Consider the following 22,265-nt stretch of genomic DNA (forward strand, 5'->3'; position numbering starts at 1 on the left):
CATTGAGGCACGTGAGGTCCTCCGGTGGACATCAAAGATTGTTCCTCTCCCTATAAAGCACTTCAGCGTAGAATGTGGGCTGTGGATCAAAGAGGGCCTGCACTTTGTCATCCTTAAGCCCCCTCCACCCCCCCTTCAGCTTGAGCATAGCATAGTGAGACCACACACAAACACACCTGTAGAGAATGTGTGCCAGGTATAACCCCGCATGGGAGGGGTTGAGGCACGGTTCACACTAGCGTTGAATAAGGGTCTGAGGATCTGATGCCCCCTGCTTTTATGTTCTGTCAAAGTGAACAATGACCTTGTACAGTTCAAAAATAAACCACAGAGTGTATCGGTGCTTTTAGAGCCCGCAGCCACCCCAGTTTTGTCGGATGCTAGGAGAGAAAAAAGAACCGTTTTGTTAGTCATCAGCTTCCCACCAGGGCAGGGAATCAATCTACCTCCCTCTGTGTACAAGAATATGAGAAAGTTGAATTATGGCTCTCTCGCTGGCTGTGTGTTTGTGTGTTTGTGTGTGCATGCTTATCTCTAACAGACTAACACACATACATACATACATACGTACCTACATACACACACACACACTGCATAAAGCATTTGCTGTGTGGAGCGCTTGACAAGAGTGTATATGTATAGCCATATTACAAAAGGCCAGGTGAAATTAATGTGCTGTCATTTCGGTCATTTTGTACTGTATGTTTATGAGTGTGAGTTTTTTTCACTTTTGCTTTCCACAGTGTTTAACAACATAATTTTAAAATTGTATATTTATCATATTGGTATATTCTAATTAGTGGGCTCCTGCATCTGTTTGTCTTGAGCAAAACCTTTTACATTGCTACATTTTCTTTAAATATAATGGTTATATATTTGAATAATTACATCTTTATAAACCTTACTGTATACTATAAATTGTTTGATTAGGAAAGTGGACATGGTTATAAAATTTTTCTTATGGTCCACAAACAGCAGTTAAAACATTTGCAGTCCTTGGATGGATAGGACACTCTTCTGGCTGAATCATCAGTACAAACAATGTGAAATGCAATTAAAATATTAGTAGATTAAAAACGTTACATAGCTCAACAGCTCAAAACTCAACGCAACAACAACACATCCAATAACATGACATATAACCATATTTCAAAAATAATTATTTACATATACAGAAATTAGAGGAATTCTTTCAAAAACAAAATCAAGGCACACTGCTTTGTTAAATTACAAATATTAATATCAATATTTGCGTGTGATCATTTGTGCAGCAACATCCGGCTCTCCTATTACACCTGTAACAACTCAATGGATGTACACAGAGTAACAAATGTATATAAATATTAGCTCTATGCAGATTTTCTTTAAACGATATACCACATGTAAATGGAAGAAAGGAAGAAAAATAGAAACATAATAAAGTAAGTAAAAGTTATGTTGTGTTGAAACAATAAAAAAAAAACTTGTTTGTAGCCCTGATAATGTAAAGATTTTGTTTAACAAAGCAGTGTCTCTTGACTTTTTGTGAATTTAAAAAAAACAATCTTTTTGTGTATTGAATATTGTGCTTTCTGTTGCATAAGAAGCAGCTGATTTGTGTTTAATTACTGTCAGATCCAAGTAGCACTTCCCCCTTTTCTTATTGCAATTTTACAAGTTTAATAACATAAAGCTACAATAGCAATAGTTATTTTAAGAAACAATTAACTGAGTTTTGGAGATTGATCAACGATGAATGCTGCCTAAAAAAGTTGTCTAACATAAAAAAGTACCATGTTAAGTATTGTCCTCTTTTCCTTTTTGCATTGCGTTACATCTAAAAATGCCTCTTAACTGTTTGTTTTTTAAAATCTGTTACCTGTTTTATTGTTTTTGGCATATTCTGTTTTTAGATGTTCTTTTCCCAGTTATTTCATTGTGCCTGTATCTTATGATGTTATCTATATTTGAACAGCACTTTTGGGGCAGTAGTGAATGTGCTAAAGAACTAAACTTTGACCTTGAACTGTTTAAGATAATGTATGTGAAGCAAAGAATAGACAATCTTAATTCACCTTTACCTGTCCCTGAGTGGGGTAATTTAGTGTCCTTTCCACCCTTGCATACTGCCATCTACATAACATGACTGTACCTCCATGACCTGACCAAAAAAAAAAAAAATGATAAGACGTGTTGCGCTTTCGTCAGCTCTCCCTTTCATGTCCCAACACCTGGCTACAGCTTCTCTCCGCGCTGCATCACCACATCCAATAGAGACTCCAAGACAAACTCACATCCATTTTATCCCCGAGGGGGTGGCTGACTCAAAGAGCACATCTGCCTTGTTGTTTTTACTACGTTTCCCATCTAACCCTGCCCCCTGACACTCATCTGTCATCACCTGACAGTCGAGACACGAGGTGCCGTGACACTAGTTTCTACCGTAAAAGGATGGAGAGGTACTGATTTCCCTCTTCGTACCAGAGGGGTCTACATGTGTGGGTAAAGGCTACAGTGGGGTTATTGATGTGCTGGCAGGGGTCATGACCCAGGAGACACAGTTGAATCACTGTGAAAAGGTGTGTGTATGTGTGGGCGCTCACAACATCTCAAACCTCTGATCTTTTCCTTTCACAGAGAAGATGAAGAAATATTTCAACCTACCTGACTCAGGGCTGCACATCCAAAGTTAATGTTTAACGGGTTGGTTTAACAAGTGTTGACACATTTAAACAGCAGCTTGGGTTGATTTTACCAATCATGACTTAATCAGGGTTTCTGCAGGTTTTACCAAGTCAAATGTAAGACTTTTTAAGACCTTTATGAATGGAATTTAAGACCTATATCACAACATAAGTACCATTAAATACAGAGTCACTATGCAAAGTAAATAAGTGTATTCAAATTGAATCAAAGTGACACAGAGTAATAATAATCCTTACATATACAGCAAGTTATATGTGGACGAGCGATAGAAAAAACTAAAACACCACAGAATAAAAAAACAAAAACATTTCAATGTGCATTACAGATAGCGTTACTTGGACATAGAAAAATAAAGACCTTTTAAAAATGATTGAAGACATAAAACACAATACTTTTAAGACTTTTGAAGATTAATTGATTTTAGACCCTGTGGAAACCCTGTTAATTGACCATTTGCTAAGATGAAGGTCATTTCTGTTTTTTCAGCCTTTCCAAAACCAAAATTACCAGCTCAAAGTTCAAGGAATAGAATAAACCGTGTGTTCTGCTCCATAGGCGCCAATATCATGGGTCATTTAAAATTAAACATCGGCGTTGGTGCCAAGCGGAACGTGTGAGCGCTGATCGCGGTTACGTGTCAGTTAAACTCATCTCCAATCCTATCTGTATTGTGAGAAGTGATGCTGTTCTGGTTGAATTATAATATATTATCGAGTTACTAGGTGTGTGTTCGTGTTGGGCGCTGTCCATTTCCTAAGGCTCTGAAATGAAATTTTTTTTTGACTACTTATTTTTTTAAAGGGCGTCCGCCTGTGAGCACCCAAGGAGGAAAAAATAAATCAACACCTATGTTCCGCTCTATTGTAAGCTACAAAAGTTAGCATGCCTGGGTAACTAGCTAACTACCTACAGCAGTAACCACGTTTTACTACCAAGGCCAAGGAGGAGTTTATGGGGTTACAGGTTACGTAAAAGCCACCATGCATGACCAGCACATCCACTAAGCAGCAGTTGTTGAATGTTATTGAAGCTTAAGCTTACATTAGCTGCTCTCTTCTGCTTTTTATTGGATTTGGGAAGTAACTCCAGCCAACCTAATCCAAGATAGTGTTAAACACTGTCACTTCCTTTCACTGTTTTCTACATAAATTTGACCTACTTTTTGCCTGGGACATTCAGCTAAGCCTCAGTCTTTTAACAAAAAATATAGCCATAAAGTTATGTACATATTCAAGACTCCCTTTTACAGAGATTGTTTTTTCAAAAAGGGGTCTGCTGGAATCAATAAAAGTCAGGCGGAGACAGAATTTTCAAGCAACTCACGGAGCTAGCTTAATTACCTAGCTAGCTACACTAATTAAACCAGATAGGGACATTTCAGCTAGCTTAAAATGCAAAGCCTGCTTTTGTTTACCTCTGTATGAAATTGAGAACCCATTTTGTTACAAAAATAACTATGAATTTTTATAGTAAATCTACCACAGATATCAATGTAAACTGCACTTATGCGCTGCGAGAACAGAAAGCTGGTCAATTTAGTAGGCTACCCACGATTCTGCAGCGTAGGACTGGACTCAGTTTCCTCTCACTTGTTATGTGAGTGTTTATACAGTATATGAGTGAGAAGGCAGTGTTATTGTGTGAGGAAGCCTAAATGCTGCTGTGATAAATACTGTGTGTGTGTGTGTGTGTGTGTGTGTGTGTGTGTGTGTGTGTGTGTGTGTGTGTGCGTGTGTGTGTGTCTTTTTGTGTGAGATTCATTACCTCAGACTCATTACAGCAAAACACATCAGAGGCTCTGTAGAAATCTTTATCCAAGTCAGGAATGGCCGGTGCTGGGTTGAATATTGTCTTCACTGTAACAAAGAACAGGCAGTAATCCATATTATTGACCACAGGGTTAAACATTATAATCTATAGGTCACTCAGGATAGCATGCAATCATTACATGGGGTTAAAAAAAAAAACAGTGTTTCCAGTTATTCCCAGTTAAAGGGATACAATTGTGATAGTGTCCCTCACTGCCACATTTTACAATTGTGTGATGTTTCTTTTCCATTTGCTAAGCTTCACTGTCAATGTCTGACATTACCTTAATTAAACTTTCAATGGGAACAAAGGCTAGCGGGCTACCAGCGGGAATTGCTCTCGCAGGCAAAACTCAAGTGGATAAGTGTCTATAAAAAGGCACCTTTTAAACGATTAAATTAGCATTCCCTGGAAAAGAACACTGGAGAAAAAAGAAAACACTTTTGAAAACGGCCTCACATCCTGCAGCTTTTTGTGGGGCGCTGGAACCCCTGCAGTTATAGGATGGTGTTTGTGTGTGTATGTGTGTGTGTGTCAACGTGATGCTGATAACCCTTTATAGCATGTGTGTCTGTGTGTGGGTGAGACGAGTTGTGACCCTTTCTCTGTGTGTTCAGGAGCACAAGAGAGGGTGAGAGCGAGAGAGAGAGCAAGAGTGTTTGTCAGAAGTAATCCTCTGTACGTGTTGCACATCACTGTCTTATGCATATTCATGAGCCGAGAGCATTAATGCATCTAATACCATGATTTCTGTGTATGTGTGAGGATAAGCCCAGCTTGACGAAGCGATTAATTCTGATAGCTGTATACAAAATAAAGCTTCATGCAAGTGTGTGTGTGTATGTGTTTGGGAGTGAAATATATGTTCAATGTTGGTGACATCAAAGTCTGTTGTGCAAAAGTGTGCCTAGTTGTATGTGTGTATGTGTGTATGCGTGTGTGTGTGTGTGTGTGTGTGTGTGTGTGTGTGTGTGTGTGTGTGTGTGTGTGTGTGTGTTTGCGTGGGCACATAAGAGAGCAGCTGCGTGGGTTTGTACAGGGCTCTGGCCACCTGGCGCTTTGAGGTGGATGCTGGGCTGCTTGCTAGAAAAAGTGGAAATAACGTCTCTCTCTTTCAACACACTTATAGTCGATACTGTATACTGTATGTATACCCACATGAGCCAAGGCCATGTCACCAAAACTTGACACAAGGCTCTTTCTGAATCCTCTTCTTCTCTCTCTCTCTCTTAGTCTCTCTCTTTCTCTCTCTCTCTCTCTCTCTCTCTTTCTCAGTCAATCAAATTACACCTTGGTTTCCATCCCTTTGGTTTCCAAGACAAGTGCGACATCTCTGAATTCTGATGCCTCAGTTTTGCATAAAAGGACGGAGCTCTGTCTCCCCCTTTGCCTGTTGTCAGCACTCTTTGGGCCCTATTTTACCAATCTAGGTGGTCAATGCCGCAATCACTTCCCGCTGCCTCAAGATAGCAAAATGCCCAGAATGCACCTGAACACACCTCCCTGTAAGACCAGCACACCCATGGGTGCATATATGGGAGCAGGTGCATTTGTTATTTGGTTGGTCTTAAACTAGCAAATACACTTGTGTATTTTAAACTGTTAGCGGAAGCCATGACAAGAGCCAAGACGTTAGTCCGTCTCTCAAAGTTTTCTTTTTCAAACTTCCCTACCCTGTCTGTGTCACTCAGTTTCACACTAATTGGTTCCTACTGAAGAAGTAAATCTTTTAAGAAAGTAACCACAAACCTTTTTGTGACCTTTTCTGAATTTGTATTCAGTATGTAAGCGGTGTACAGTACAGCTTTATAACAACACACGTCAAACATCCTTGAGGTGCTCAGATTCTTACAATTCTGAACATTTAGAGTTCCATAGCAATTGACAAGACTCAATCTGCTGATGAGGACTGTGTCATACGCTCCAGAACCGCTTTTAACAACTCAGTCCCTCTCTTCCTATCAGAAGCGTAATCTGCTGTTTTTCCTCCCTTCCCTTGCCATATTTTTTCAATGTTCTTCAGAAGCTCATGCATATCAAACATGTGATGCAAATTAAGCACAACAATGGGACGTGCCGAATATGGAAGCCTGACGGTGCTACTAATTGGAATAATTGTTATTGGAGTACTTTGGCTGCATTAACAGACAACCATCAGTCAGTTAGTGAAGCACTAACCACATGCTGTATGCCATGTAAACAGGATAAATAAAGTATCACTGAATCATGTAAAAGGCATACTCATGCAGTACTCAGACTATTGTGAATACTCATATTATTTGAAGCCAGGGACAGAACTGGTACAATGTTGTCTTCTACTATCCATTTGCCATCTGGGGCATGGTCACAGTGTTTGCGTCTAGCATGTAATTCCGGCTCTGATGTGAAATCCATAGGCCGGATGCTCATGAAGTATACATACAATGAGACTCCTGAGGATGGAAGCCTATCAATGTGCACGCAGGAGCAGCTTGTGTGAAATCCCTAATACAGTAATGCATGAGGGGATTTGCCTCTCTGATGCAAGGAGCTGCTACTGTGGACGTCACATTAACCAGTGTGTCGGTCTCAGGTTGCTTTGTTTTGCTCTCCAGGTGTTGGTTAAACCATACACACACACACACACACACACACACACACACACACAGCTGCTGAGACAGATGTGGTAATCCTGGGATGTGTGCATACTGAGTCACGTCTGGCAGGATAATGTGTGTGTGTGTGTGTCATGACTCTGGGCTTTTTTTGCACAGAGGTTCAAAGTCTGGTCGCACATGTGCTGGAAGAGCAGCCACAACAGTTCAGAAAGTACAGAAATACAGCAGTTTGTTGCTGTGGTTGATTTAAGATGAAAGGTGGATGAAAAACAAGGGCAGAGGGAAAACAGGGTGAGAAAGAGATCTCTCTCACACGCTTACATGCATGCACACTCACAAAATAAATGAGTCATCAGTGAGTGTGTGAAAGGGCTTTAAGAGGCTCTAATTGCATCTGGTGTGAAATATAAAAGCGGCTTCTCGCTCGAACAAGGAAGAGGGAGAGGAAGACGGAAGAGTCAAACTACACAACTCCTACTATTTCCTCAGTTCTGCAATTTAATTTTAATTCCATTACCTTCTCATAAATGGTAGATGGCAAAACAGTATGCGTGCACATATGTATAGCTGTTAAAGAATTACACACAAGCAGAACAAACTCTTCTTGTTAGGTTATATATTGACAACTGTTTCTGAGAACTGGCATCTACAGTACGTGTGGCTTGATGGTGACATTTGCGTAATTTGAGTGTCGCTTCACCCCCGCGGTATTAAATCCTTGCTGCAAAACCCATTAACACCCATTCTCTCCAGAGAACTCCATTTGTGCAGAGCTCTGATGCGGCGGCATCGAGGTAGCATCTTTGCCAAGCATCTTCGCTCGCCTTGCCTCTCTCCTGGTGCCACATGCAGAGCCTAATCCCATGGTACGGCAGACACGGTGGGGGGGGGGCTGGGAAAGAGGGTGGCGCTCGGCAAGGCCATCTGGGTGTCCCATCTGCAACACGGTTATGGCTGCGACGCTTTCGTTCTGGCAGCCTTGCGAGCGATTACCGGCAACAGGCCCTGATGTCAGGAGCGAGAGGCTCCCCAGACGTCGCAAATGACGATGAGGCCCGCTAATAATAGGACGCTGTTAAAGATGATGAGCTCAGTAACCTGGTTATCACCAAAAAGGTGGAGGGAGGAACGGACAGGGGGAGGTGGCAGTCTAAAAAAAGGTTTTGTTTATGCAGGACAACAAGTTCCCTGCTGGCTTTTCGTAATGTGTGTACAGCTGTAAATGTGAGCAGCAGGGATTCGTCAAACACTAGTGAAAAACAGAAAATTACATTTAGCCACTTCTTGCACTTCCCTTGATGCAGTGATATGAGTCAGTGTAGAAGTGGAATACAAACAGAAACATGACTTCAGATTTAGAAAGATCCTGTGGTGAGAAGTGTCAATGGACATTTTGATACTTTGTTGTTTGTCACTACTATAATCCATTGTAACACCATGCACATAGATTGACCACAGTTCTCATTCTCACTTAGGATCCAACATCTTACAGTCCCTATCAAGCCAACATGGGGTGATCCAGACGTAAAAACAACAACAATGTTTTATGATGCTCTTTATGCTTTGTTTAACAGACAAATAAGAAGCGATATCAGTTGAATACAAACAACTTTTAATCTAAAAATTACATGTAATTTGTAAGGTCAAACAAAAGAGTAAATGAGCCTTGGAAGACCGTGTTTACCACAGTTGATGAAAAAGAAAAAATATATAATACAAATCTAACCCCCTGTTCTGTATTACATAAGAATGACATTATTATACTTTTTCAAACTCTCTTAATCTTCTATACTTTTTAAGTATACATCATTTTCTCTCTGACTTCAGAGGAACCTGCACAGGTGCTCTGGACACGTGTTCAGTACACTGACACTGACTGACCTTTGTTTTCCTGAGCCATGCGTAGTGCCTGCAAGGATGTCTGCGGGCTGACCTCCAGCTGGCACACCAGAACTTTTGCATGACTGATGGCTGGAAGAGCTTTCTGCAGCTCCTCACTGCTCAGCAGCATGTTGGCACCGGCCACGATCACAATGGCATTCTCACCTGGACACCAAAAGAGACGTGTAAGGATACAACGGCCACTGAATGCTGACTTTGAGAATCCATGAAAAGTCTCTAGTCCATAAATAGGGTTAAATTGGGGATATGTGATGTAATAAAATGTGGTGACTCACTGAGCATTATAGTTTGGACCTTTTCACATTGATGCAAAATTCCATTTGCACATTGTTTTACGGGTGAGGTGACAATTTCTCTCAACCTCTCAATTAGCCCCTTTCAGTCAGACCTCTGTCTTCATCCAAAAAATTGACTTCAAACCTTTCACTGTAAATGAGGTATGCGGATGTACTTCTTGACTATGTTAAATGGTGAAAAAGGGATTCAAATCCAAGAGGGCATCCACGTATCATGGGAGCTCAACTAACAGTATTTGCTACATGACAGTAATTGTTCTGTGTTATGTGGAAAGCTTTTGATCTTTGCTGATTGGAACCTGTGGATTGTCAACATGGTTTGTGTGTGTGTGTGTGTGTGTGTGTGTCTGGTGACCACTTGAACAGTCGTGATTCGATGGCGGAACTAAATGCATGGGCATCCAGCGTGTGTGTGTTTCTGTTTGTGTGTAGAAGTGAGAAAGAGAGTGCCGATAGCACATGCAATTTTGGTTGTGCATGTATGAGGCCATTTCTACAACTCAAAGCTTGTTGATCAGGGTGCTGGCGTGTGGCAAAAGCATTTACCTGCATCGTTGACAATGATGGAGGCAGCTCCTGTGGCTGCGTCAGAGGTCTGCCCTACAAAGTCTGAGACAGAGAGGAATGCGAACGGTGCAAAACAGAGTTTGAAAGCATGTCTTTTATCAACACTTCTCTGAAAACCCCCAGATGTCACCATAGTAACCACTACTGATTGCTTAGAATGCATTTGGCTCAATGTTTGGACTAAAAAGAGATCTGAAAAACATCTGAAGTCTGATATGTGCACTGAGCCCAAATTTTTTAACAATCCAAGTGGTTTACAACCATTGGTCTTACCAATAGAGCAACCTTAAAGTATATCCAAAAGCCTTGAGTAACTAAAAATAAAGGATTGCTCTAGATTTGAACTTTTTCACATGCAACGTGGACATGGCAACCAATATGGCATGTACAGTAATGCAAAAAAATGTAATGCTAAAAAAGAGTACCTGTGTGTACCCCATGGTCCTTGAAGTTCTGAATGTAATTGTCTCCAAAGAAGTCTTTACCAACCTAGAAAAGATTGAAGGCAAAAAACGATTACAACAAAGAGAGTGTCAGCGGGGTCAGACTTGGTTAGCGGCAACTTTTGAAAAGTGGTATACTCAAACCTCAGTTGGGTTGGATTTTCGTGTGCCCTGCCAGCATACTGGCATGGTGCCGCCGCCGAAAATGTGCAAAAACGAACACACAAAGTCAACAAACGCACACGCGCAAACACACGGCCAGCTGCGCCAAGCCTTGAAGACACGTTAACCCCTTCTTCACGCCTCTTCATGCACACCTCGCTTTCGTTTTCTTTCCCTCCTTCCCCTCTTTCCCTGAACCGCATAGGGATGTCCACATCTGTAGCTACTTTGGGTTGTAGAAGGGGTCCCCACCTTGCCCCGAGGCGCCTACTTCGAACCCACGCTTTCCAAAAAACGTGCCAAAACTCGGGCACTTCTAGCTGCCTTGGATAATGGGTTGGGCTGGTATGGGCTGCTTGGCCCCATTCTCTGTGAAGAGCGGCCTTCCGTCTTGGATGTTTTTGACAAGCCCGGATGTCTATTTTTGGGTTCTCCCCATGCCCGGAGAGCTCCTCCCGCACTGGGTTGTTATCGATCGGGCCTCTTTGTTCTGACAGAGGTGGGACTTCGGTGCTTTAGCGCTCAGGTTGAAAGGCCACACTGAGCTTACTGATTGGAGACTCTGGGTTGTATGGTATGGGAATAGGCTTGTTTGAAGCCACGCAAGCGTGGGTGGGCGTATGCATGTGGTATAGTATTGATCAAGAGAAAATGAGGCATGGAGAGTTGATGCGGTGAAATGACTTAACTGTGAACGAAGCTATGAGTTTTTTTTCGGAGTTGTTAACTGGCTGGTGGATTATGGTAGCTGATTATTTGTCCTGAGTAAGACACAGATGAGCCAAACATTGGACAAGTAAGAACTTGATCATGCTAGGCTCAGAACTGACACTGTGAACACACTCTATAGCACAGCAGCAGCGCATGCTAATGGGATTTTGAGTGTCATACCTTGCAGACCATAGCGGTTTTGGCCCCCAGTTTTGCAGCCTGTATGCACTGGTTGGCCCCTTTCCCTCCAAAGCCAATGAAGAACTTGTGACCATGGATGGTTTCCCCGGCTTTGGGTAGCCTTGGTGCCTGGCTGAAGGAAACAATAAGCACAATTTTAAGAAGTTATATTCACATTTAAAATGTTTCTATTTTGAGGATGAAGATGTAAGAATCAGAAATGGTTTATTGCAAAGTATGGTTGCACTTGCAATGACCATACAAGGAATTTAAATTGGCAAGGATGTGGTGCATAACAATAAACAATAAAGACATAACATAAATTAAACAAATAAGAACATTTACAAAGGAGTCCCCTCATAATGAAATGTTCGGCTTTGCTTTTTCCACCTCAAAAATTTTAAAATGTTCCAACAAACTTTGAAAAACAAAACTCAGTTTATTTGGCGGTGCAAGATCTTTGTTGAAACCAAGGACTAAGGGAAGATTTCATAATGTGAAGATAACTCTACAGGGCTGTACATTTTATCACTGGAAAATGTGCAAAACACACAAAGATTAGGTTTCTGGGTAGTCTTGGGGTTATATCTTTTGGTCTTGCAATCAATACAGAAATGAATAGAGCATAGAACCCCCCCCCCCCCACCCCTGGAAACACATACACCAGTTTTCCATACTTAAACACAAGAGCATTAATAAAACACAGGCAGAAGATGGAGTTTGATATTGCTTCATCGTTTTTAGAAGCATTAGATATTTAACCAAGAATTTAGTCAGTTAAGCCCATGCAAGTATCTTTACATTTACAAGTGATGCAACCAGTGAAACCCATAGATGTCTCAACTTGACACTGTCCGCACCAGTAATGCCTGACTCATCAGGGGTTGGGTAAAGTCCTGCCCATCCCCTCAAGTTTGATATGCCACAGGTGGGTGCCCTCAGGAGGAGCTGTCTGTTCCCTGATTCCTCCAACCATGGAGTTAGAGTGAGTGGTGAGTAACATTGGGGAGAGACAACAGACAGCTTCATACTGTACGTCAGGATGCTGTGGTCTGGCCCCGGGCCAGCACTGCCCAGGGCCAAAGGGTTTGCGGATGGCAAAGTGTTGTCAGAAACTTGTTTTTCACCCTGTTGATGCTCTTTTTTATACTTGTGTGTTTGTGGCAGGTGTGCTATTACAGTGAGCTCACTCAATCCCAGGATTTCCAGTAACTGAGACGCTGGTGGCAAACACTGGAGGTTGTTATAAATGCTGTTGTTTTTGCACCGGCGTGTTAAAACACTAAAATGCCCAAAGCTATAGCAGGATGTAGGGTCAGTGAGGCTAAAATGTGGTGAGAAGGATATGGAACAAAGGTTGAACACATACACACACGCACGCACGCACGCACGCACGCACGCACGCACACACACACACACACACACACACACACACACACACACACACACACACACACACACACACACACACACACACACACACACACACACACACACACACACACACACACACACACTTCTACGTATACTATTTTAATACATTGAAATATGCTATATGCTGTGTTAGAGCTCTGTGACTCTTGGTGATAAAAATAGAACCTTCACATGGACTCCAATCTACACATTTATTTAAAGTGGCTATGGTTTGTTGGGAGAAAATCTTTCATAATGGTTACTAACTACTTCCATGTAATTAATAAATTAATAGTCTATGTGGCCTCTCGCACCACTGTCATAGGTTTATGGTATATATGACTAATGCCAGCAGCCAGTTAGCTTAGCACAAAGACTGGAAACAGCTGGCACTGTCCAAAAGTAACAAAGCCAGCACTTTTAAAGCTCACTGATTAACACATTATATTCTGATTAAACCCAGGAAGACTAGACAAGAATAGGTTTGACAAATAACCATATTTGTGCTAAGCTAACTGGCTGCTTTGGTGTCCACATATGAGAGTCTCAACAAGCTCTTGGAAAGAAAGCAAATCAACAAATTTCCTAGATTACCTTTGGGCGCTCTGTACTGTTTGATTAGTTTGTGTTTGGCCTTCCTGAAATCACTGGGCTATGTTGGTCATAGTTACATATACAACTTCTATGTCTCCTCCTTTACATTTGAGGGATCACTTTTGGTGGACATTTAAAGAAATGTTTGAGTAGAGAGTCAGATGTTAAATATGCCAGTGTTGCTTGGAATAATTCTGTACGAAATATGAAGCTAGAGCCAGGAGACAGTTGAGCCTGAGCTGAGCTAAGGCTGGAAACAGCCAGCCTGGCATCCCAACACCTTAGCAATTACCAAAATACATCCTTTGTTTGTTTAATGCATAAACACAAATGTGAAAAAATATGCTAAGATAAACAAATTTTGGCTCTAGTTTAACACTAGACAATGCATACATCTTCTCATATAATTTACATTTATTTAAACCTACAGTAGTAGCTTACTGAATACTTAACGGAACATATGCAAGTATTTTCTGTTAGGATTGTCCTCCTAATGACAAACTTCTTAAGTTGTTTTACGGAAGAAGACAATGGTAACAATGACAACCATGTGGTGGATAATTCTACTTAATTTAGTTTCTTCTAATTCCCCTGCTTGTCCTTACTTTCTTTACTTTACTTATGTTCTTTGGTGGAGTGCCTGATGCTAGTAGACTGACTGACAGGAAGGCTTTTTGTCAGGTGTAGATACTGAAAGGATTATCCCGTTAGAATAAGCATCTTGGTCCGTCATACGCAGGTCACTTACGCATTATTATGGATCCCCCGGCACCTTGTAGGCAAGTCCCGCCCTACAAAGCAGCCTGATTAGTTGGCGTTAGGCATTGACCTGGAGTGGTTAAGGTTAGGACAGCCGACTGGATAGGACCTGAACAAATCGTGTTCTGTTACATTGCAGACACCTCCCGGCCAATAGTGGTGTGTGAATGCAATTAAACGGCGGGTCTTGCCCAGAAATTGCCATAATAACGTGTCTCTAACCAATGTTCTGCCTTCCTATGTTATCAAAGTTCCCAAGAAACTGATATGTTATATATTAAACATGTTATGTTTAATATTTGATCTTTACATTGTAATAAACATTAAACACAATCTTTGTCGAAAATATAAATGTCAACCACCTAAAGCTGGATACTGACAGGTAAGATAAACAGATTTCCAAATTCTTAAATAAACCCACCCACGTCTCGTCATGCCCAGAGAGACACTTGGCTATTGTTGTCTGTGGTGAATGCACCAGACAAACAGGGCAGTTATGTGCTAAAGTGCAACCTCAGTGCGTTTTCTCCCATGGAACCAAAAAAGCCAAAGCAGGTATTCAGTGACGTGAAGTGTTTGTTTTGAGGTTGGCGCTCATTTCCCTCTCCCCTGTCTCTATTAAAGTAATTCCTCAGCTGTTGGTGAGCAACAGGGGGAAGTAGACTTGGACAAAAAGGAATTGAAATGTTGTTTTTCAAAGTTTGAGCTAGAGCTTGTAGTTCCAGTTCCAAACCCAACCTCCACCGTGAACTTGCAAAATAAGAGACACGAAGGTCAAGCTTGCTGGTATTAATCAAAATTTCAATTAATAACTGAATGATAAGTACTAGATACTACATGGTTGTACAAACATAGAAGCCATTTAAATTGAAGTGTGGTAACCTTCAGCGTATGTGGTGTCTCAGACAAGAAGCTTTTCAAGCCTATGCACCACTGAGAAGAGACATTTTGGTTCTCATCTTGTTTAATTTCCCTTGTCCACAAAGGTCCCTTTACTGGAAGTTCCAGTAAATCACAACAAGGTGAAGGGACTTAACAGGTTGGGAAAAGACAGCATACTTTACATGGACACGGTAAGCTGCTTTGCTAACAAGAGGTGCAGTGTTTAAGTAGGACGTGGGCGTTTATTTTTGTGTGGTCAGACCATTTGTTTTTTTCAGTCCATGGTCAGAAAAGCCACTTATCAACCTATTCTCTGTCTGAATTGGTTGCGTTTATGGAAACATTACAGCTTTTCTTCCGTTTTTTTCCAATTTACAGAGAAGGTCAGAAGGCAGATCTTAGCACATGATATAGAGCAAGTCTACTGCATAATGATTATAAAGCAATTGAGAATATTTGAAATTGTTGCAGATTACTTTTCTGCCCATCGACTTACTGACTAATTCACTAATCGTCACTAACCACACAAACATATTTAAGAGCCTGGGCGTGATATTCACTCTAATAAAACATTAGATCAAGGTGTGTTTACTAAGCTTTGGTAGAAACAATCCTGTGGTGTATTGTGGATCTGCTCTATAATTTAGGGAAACTCAGATTTCACTGAACAGCTGAGAAGTGTCTCCACTCAGTAAAGTGAGGCAGTAGGGGGCACTGTATGGCTTTGACAATGGGTTAAAAGCCTGAGAGGCTCTGCTGCTCCTCCTCTTTGTGCACCGCAGATAGTAGACATCCAACATAACCTTTTACTACCAAACAACCAAAAAAAAAAGGAGCATAGTATGCTTTTCTGCCTGACAGCCTGTTACACTTGTGTCTGTATGGCAAGCAGAAGCAGAGAGAAACAGTGCACTCACAGTGTAATGTGTGTGTGTGTGTGTGTGTGTGTGTGTGTGTGTGTGCGTGTGTGCGTGCGTAAGTGCGTGTGCGTATGTGCGTGTGTGTGTGTGCGTGCACCTCCTCTGTCTCTCAGTCAATTGTAACACTAACTGTTCATGACAACTGGATTTTTAACTTCAAAGCCATGCATATCACTTTGAAGGGCTGTGAGTATTCCAACTACCCTCCCCTATCCGCATTCTGACCCCCATCCAAAATGCCCCAACTCCACGCACACACACACACACACACACACACACACACATACACATACACACACACACACAAACACAACTTCAAAAACAGGCCATTTCCCGTTAGCTTATTAGGGTCTTAATTGACAACGCCTAACCTTCAAAGCACAAAGTCACTGGTTGAATTGCTAATGAGCAACAAGATAAATACTTGCCCCAAAAATCCGGTAGGAGACGGCATATGTTTTTGATAAGTTGGAACTTGTGAGTGACAATGACAATGTGAGAACTTGAATTGGAGTGTGCACTCACTAGAATGCCATGGAACTTTTCTCCCAAAGGCACATCTTGTGGTTGTTTATTTACAGTAGATCTCCGCTTGCTGGCAGCCAGGTGACAGTTACTTTCCCCGGCTTTCACATAAAAATATATTTATGTATATAATACCAGGTGTATGATAAAACCGTCCCATAAGCACAAACATCCCGCTAACAAGAAGACATTTCAGTGGCTGGAACCCATGAAGACATGACACTATACTTTGTTTACTTTACGCCATCTTTTGGAATTGTGTCATTTCTCACAAAGGATATGGTAAATGAGCATGACAAATTGTTTTCAACTAACCCATTGTGCTGGAGTTGATGACTAATGACTTGTGGGAATGGATCCTACTTGGCTCAACAAATCTCACCACGTACGAGGATGATGCAACATTGACGTTTTAGTAAGCAGTAATTATACCAGATCATCTTCACTCTTTGAGGCCTTTGAACCAGAATCAGATTTACCTCTGCCATGTGATTAGTGAGTTGGTGTTTGTACAGTATTAACCTGATAGAACAGTGCATCATGTTTAATATCTTAAACAGCAGCTGATGTGTTTGAAAAATTCTAAACAATGTTATATTTTTGGCAGAAAATGTTTTAGAAGAAAGATGGCCAGATGTCCGCTCACTATTTAGCCTAAAAGCTGTTGGACCCTGCACTCTTAGACCAGGTATGTTCCCTACAACATTTTGGCCAATGAAAGGCAGCCAGCGGCATTATCTAAGTTTAGACCACTTCCTCTATCCTTATGTAGACAGGACTGTGCATGCCATTTCAAGCCATGATGGAAAATACCCTTCAGCCCTTATGCCATATTTCCCATGTGCGTTCATGTCAAAATAAAATCCCTGAAGGAAAATGGTGGTTGTCGTGGTTAATAATAAAACAGGGAAACATTTGTTGGGCAAAGACAATTCACCAATTGCTAAGCTAAGTTACTGTTGCTATGCCTGTCAAGTTTTCGAGTGAGACATAATGCTGTTTCCATTGATGAGCAGCAGATTAACACTTCGAAATTCATCACAATTTAATTTAAACAATGGGTCCTGGATTGCAGACAGAGGTACACAAAGGTGGTAGCCACAAGTGTCAATTTGACCGACTGAAATGACAACCGTCGCTAGCAGAGCTTCTCAGCTAAAGCTAGATAGCTACTTAAGCTAACATGATGCACTTTGCTCCATGATTGGTTACAACTTATTAGAGTCAGAGTTGTGTAAAACTTCGTCATATTCATCTTAGGAACCCTTTTGGGGATCCTGACCACTGGGTTAAAAGGCAGATGGACAACCATACATGGTTTTGATATACTGGTCCAAATGCTATAACTTAGGTGTTTCAACCTTTTTAAAGATTGGTATGTAAGCAGATATTTAGACATTTCAAACGTATGTGATCGTGTATCTTTAAAATATTAAAAGCTAACATTGTTCATTATAGAGCTGGGCATCGAGATATGAGTATATGACTAGATATCTTCTTAAAGAAGCACCAATAGTCAACACTACAAGAATATGAAACAAATCAATGCTGGAACCCCTATCTCTCAAAGCCAAATGGGTTCTGACCCTGAACTAAATTTCCTAATATGATCATGAAAATGTGCCCAATGTCCTGCTTCCTGTTGGGCCCACCTGAGGAAGCAGAGGAGTTTCCTGAACCCAGATTTAGCTCAAGATTTTGAACATAGCCTTCTCATAAAATATAAGGTGGATTTCGCCATCTGAGGAAGCTCACAGTTTGTTTCCCCAACTAACAGTCATTTAGTAGGCAAATAAGTAAGGGCTAAATTTACTCACCTCACCAAGTCAGTCATACAGGAGCCAACCACCATCACATCAAAAGCCTCCTCAGTCATGATCTGATTAAGACACACATTTGTGTTATTTCTATAACACTCATTTCTTGACATGACATTTCTTAAAGCTCCTTCATTCAAATTTACGTATTGATGATTTTGGAGATTCATTTCTCAACATTCGTCCAGGCTTTCCGGCAAAACAAGGAACAAATCTGAAGCACGGCGGACTCCTTGGGGGCATATCCGGCAAAATATGTAACTAGTTTCCCACCAGCCTCCAAACGAAAATCACTTGATATTATTTATCTCCAACATTAGCATAAACTCAACTGAAATGAGAAAGAAGGTAAAAATAGAGCATTCATCTCTGGCAGAGTTGGACTGGTTCCAATCTCTTTGAGGGTGGAGGGGGTGGGGGTATTTCAACGCTACGCCACGTGAATGCACCACAGCCCAGCAAAGTCTATAATTAATTCAATCCTTGGCTTGTATCAGAGCTAATGCTAGTGTGCTAATCTCTTCAAATCTCTGCCTAGGCAGTGGAAGGCTTGGAAAGCCTGGCCGCTGGCTGCAGGATGGCTCAATTCTCTCTCCCACATCTCGCAGCATATTGTCTTCCCTAGACAGGCATACAAATAAAAAAAAATCTAGCAGAGAACCACATCTCCAGTGGCGGAGAATATTATGAGATCTGCATTGTCCAACCACTTGAAACAGCAAGGATCTCTCTGTAAATGATTCCCCTGTTGTTGAATCTGAGGCCAAATCATCATATAGTAGCTGACCGACCTGAATACTGTTTTAGACACATCAAATGCATATGAATGGATGAATTAAGAGATGATGTAAGAGCTGACCCTCACATTTTTGGACATTAACTGATCACAGCATGCTCCCAAAAGGCTGCAGTCATGTGTTTGAAACAATCTGGTCTGAATGCCAATCAAAGCTGCACACAGTGGGGGAAACAATTTAGACTTTAAAAATCCCAAAGTAGACTAAGTGTTGTTGGACCCATTTGAAAAAAAAAAAAAAAAGATTTTTAAGATTGACTACTTTGTCTTGTCGGGAAGTCAAGACTTAACTGGATAATGATTGTTATAACAACGGTATGACCAATTATGTTTAAAAAATGAAGTTTAGATCATGGCTCTAATCACAAAATTACACCCCGTCTTAGCACTGTTTGGAAAGTTGTTGTTTTTATTCAAAGTATTATATTTTCCTAACAATTTCAGAATACTCTAACACTAAGACAACTGTAGCAATACGTTGAACCAATAAGACAGCCCCTCATGCCATTGAATGACTGACTGTATACTAAAGGTTGGATAATGTAACAAACTATTTATTTTGCTGTTGCTGTTTCCGATACTTATTTTGTCTTATGTATTATTTGTCATTTATTCTAAATCATCCCCATGAAGGTGGAATTTCCCATGAATCATAGTGAATCGGCCCTAATGCCCTGTTCTTGCTGCACGTACTGATTTAATTCCTATGCTTCTACTCATCTTTCACTGTTTATTTCTAAGTTAGATTTGTTTGATTTGTACACATCAAACACATTACAGCGGTCAATTCACACACCTTGAAAGATTAGCAGTCTGTGAGGTATGTTTTTTTATTTTTATGTGCTATGATAAATACAAGAACACATGTTTTGTCATTTTAAAAGATTGAGGTAGTCATACACATACATTTCAATAGGATGTTGATGCAATACGATATATTTTGGATCAATCCATAGACATGTCTGTATAAATACAAGGAATGGTATTTTAACAATGGCATTACAGAAACTGTATATTTGATCCATGTGTGTTTAAAAAAAAAAAAATCTATGACCTCCTTTGGCCGTAATCCTTATTTTATTCAAAAATGTTTCATCACTATGGGATATATGTTAAGATGTCAATTGTAATGCTGAATACAAAGTTGACTACAATGTAACAGTGGTGATCGAAAACTCAATAAAATACTAATTATAAAAAACAATAGCATTAAAGGATTACAGGAAAAAGTCATGCATTAGAGTTTAGATATGATATAACAACGTTTACGATGATAGCCACAGAAACCTAAGTAATAAAAGTAGCCTACTTGACCTAGTATTTTCTCACAGTGTGTACTTAAGTGTGTGCGTACTAAAGTATTATAAATAAAACATAATTCATGTGAATACGTTGCATGGATTTACCTGTAGGCTACCCTTTTCCCATTTTACTCGTACTGCATAAAGAAATGATGTGTAAGCAACGACCGCAGTATGACTTACTGTACCGTATGCTTTGCATAAACTGCAAGTAACGTACAGCTGTCGTTAAACGTCACACAATCACTTAATAGGAACTTTAACTTAAAGCGATGAAGTTACGTAATAGTTGTACTGTAGCCAAACTGGAAAAAAAGAACACTGTGGAATAAATTGCCGAAAAGAGAATATAGCCCAATTTAATTAGACAAACGCCTATGCCAAATAAAGTGTGCTGAGCCAAACTGTTGTTGATAAATGCAACACAATAATTACCTTGCATTCAAATATGTTCTTGTGTACACCTCGACTCTCCCTCAACAGACAAGTGACGGCTGGCCAAAGTACATAATGACAGCTGCCTAACGTTATAGCTATTGCCAGACCTAGTTGTCCCTAAATCAGCGCATACATTTACTTTTGCATTTAAAATGGTTAAGGTATAATTTTGTCATACAAAACATCCTTTATAAGTTGTAATTATAACCATGCAATGTGGCTCAAGCAGCGCGAACTCTAATTGCGCCAACAGGCATTATTAGAGACAGCTATGTGCGGGTCTAACAAAAGGACCCAAAACAACATACCGGAAATTTTGGAGAGCATGAAATAAACATAGGCGTTAATGCCTAAATTGTCTGACTTCCAGCTAGTTCAGGTACTCTAACCCACACCGCATGCTGTATCTAAATGGATAATAACAAACTGGTTATTTTTCGAGTTAACTAGTTTAAATTGTGGTAATGTGACCCTCCATTCTGTTGTGGCTAAGCTAACATTGGCTAAAGATACCAAGTTTACGAGCATTTAATGTTACAGTACAGTCTGACTCAGCGTAACAGTACCGTAACTTTCTATCAAATTGTTTGTTAAAATACGAATATACATAATCTAATTGCCTTGCATTGGAAATACACAATGTGGTACTAAGCTGGTGTCCTACACTCTGGTTACCGTTAACTGTTACATTCATTAGTTCGTGGGGAATTAGTCTGTATACGCCATTCTATTGTGAGCTAACATTGGCTAACTATACCAAGTTCACGAGCATTTAACGTTAGTAAAGTCTCAAATACAATGTGGCGTACAGACTTATTCTCCACGAACTACTGAATGTAAACAGTTAACGCCAACCAAAGTCTAGGACACCAGCTAGTACTACGTTGTGTATTTCCAATGCAAGGCGGCCAGCCTACAGTTTATAGTGATGGAGAAGGGGACAGGGCCAAGTAACGTTACTGTTATAGATAACATTACATTTGTATCCCCACTTCATAGCCCATAAACGGTTCAATCATAACTTTAAACTTTAAGGAATATTGAGTTGGTTAAACATACGTTGTCAGCCTGCGTTTTCTTCTAGCTAATTTAAAGATATTTCACCGAATAACTTGATTAACTAGAAGAACAACGTTCACCCAAACGCACCAGGAAATGACAGCTAAAACAAACCCATCACATTCTGTGAGTGATGTACCGTAGCTCATGTCGTTTGAGTCGTCAGTACAAGTCATTGAGACAAATACATATAGCTAGCCGATATATCAATATTATATCGATATCGTGATATGAGACTGGATAGCGTTTTAGATTTTGGATATCGTAATATCGTACTGTGGGATAAGTGTTGTCTTTTCCTGGTTTTAAAGGCTGCATTACAGTAAAGTGATGTCATTTTCTGAATTTACCAGACTGTTGTAACTGTTGAATTATTTGCCTTTACCCAATTAGTCATTATATCCACCTT

General features: G+C 40.5%; 2 protein-coding genes across 4 annotated transcripts in view; one reads left to right on the top strand and one right to left on the bottom strand.

Annotated features, from left to right (window-relative positions):
- The window catches only part of rbks (ribokinase), a 33,466-nt gene extending 12,438 nt beyond the window's left edge, over nucleotides 1-21,028 (bottom strand). The window contains exons 1-7 of the mRNA XM_034857454.1: nucleotides 20,795-21,028; nucleotides 18,263-18,324; nucleotides 11,353-11,485; nucleotides 10,282-10,345; nucleotides 9,836-9,898; nucleotides 8,973-9,137; nucleotides 4,450-4,541 (exon numbers count right to left, since the gene is read on the bottom strand). Coding sequence (XP_034713345.1) covers nucleotides 4,450-4,541; nucleotides 8,973-9,137; nucleotides 9,836-9,898; nucleotides 10,282-10,345; nucleotides 11,353-11,485; nucleotides 18,263-18,321 — 576 coding nt within the window. The 5' untranslated portion in view covers nucleotides 18,322-18,324; nucleotides 20,795-21,028. The remainder of the gene's footprint in view (nucleotides 1-4,449; nucleotides 4,542-8,972; nucleotides 9,138-9,835; nucleotides 9,899-10,281; nucleotides 10,346-11,352; nucleotides 11,486-18,262; nucleotides 18,325-20,794) is intronic.
- Nucleotides 21,029-21,050: 22 nt separating this feature from the next.
- The window catches only part of babam2 (BRISC and BRCA1 A complex member 2), an 80,465-nt gene continuing 79,250 nt past the window's right edge, over nucleotides 21,051-22,265 (top strand). For 2 of the 3 annotated variants that reach the window (XR_004654728.1, XM_034857444.1), the window contains exon 1: nucleotides 21,051-21,176. The gene's annotated coding sequence lies outside the window, so the exon portion shown is untranslated. The remainder of the gene's footprint in view (nucleotides 21,177-22,265) is intronic. The other variant, XM_034857445.1, reaches the window with a different exon arrangement.

Source organism: Etheostoma cragini, chromosome 20 (genome assembly GCF_013103735.1).
Source record: "Etheostoma cragini isolate CJK2018 chromosome 20, CSU_Ecrag_1.0, whole genome shotgun sequence".
NCBI classification, from domain to species: domain Eukaryota; kingdom Metazoa; phylum Chordata; class Actinopteri; order Perciformes; family Percidae; genus Etheostoma; species Etheostoma cragini.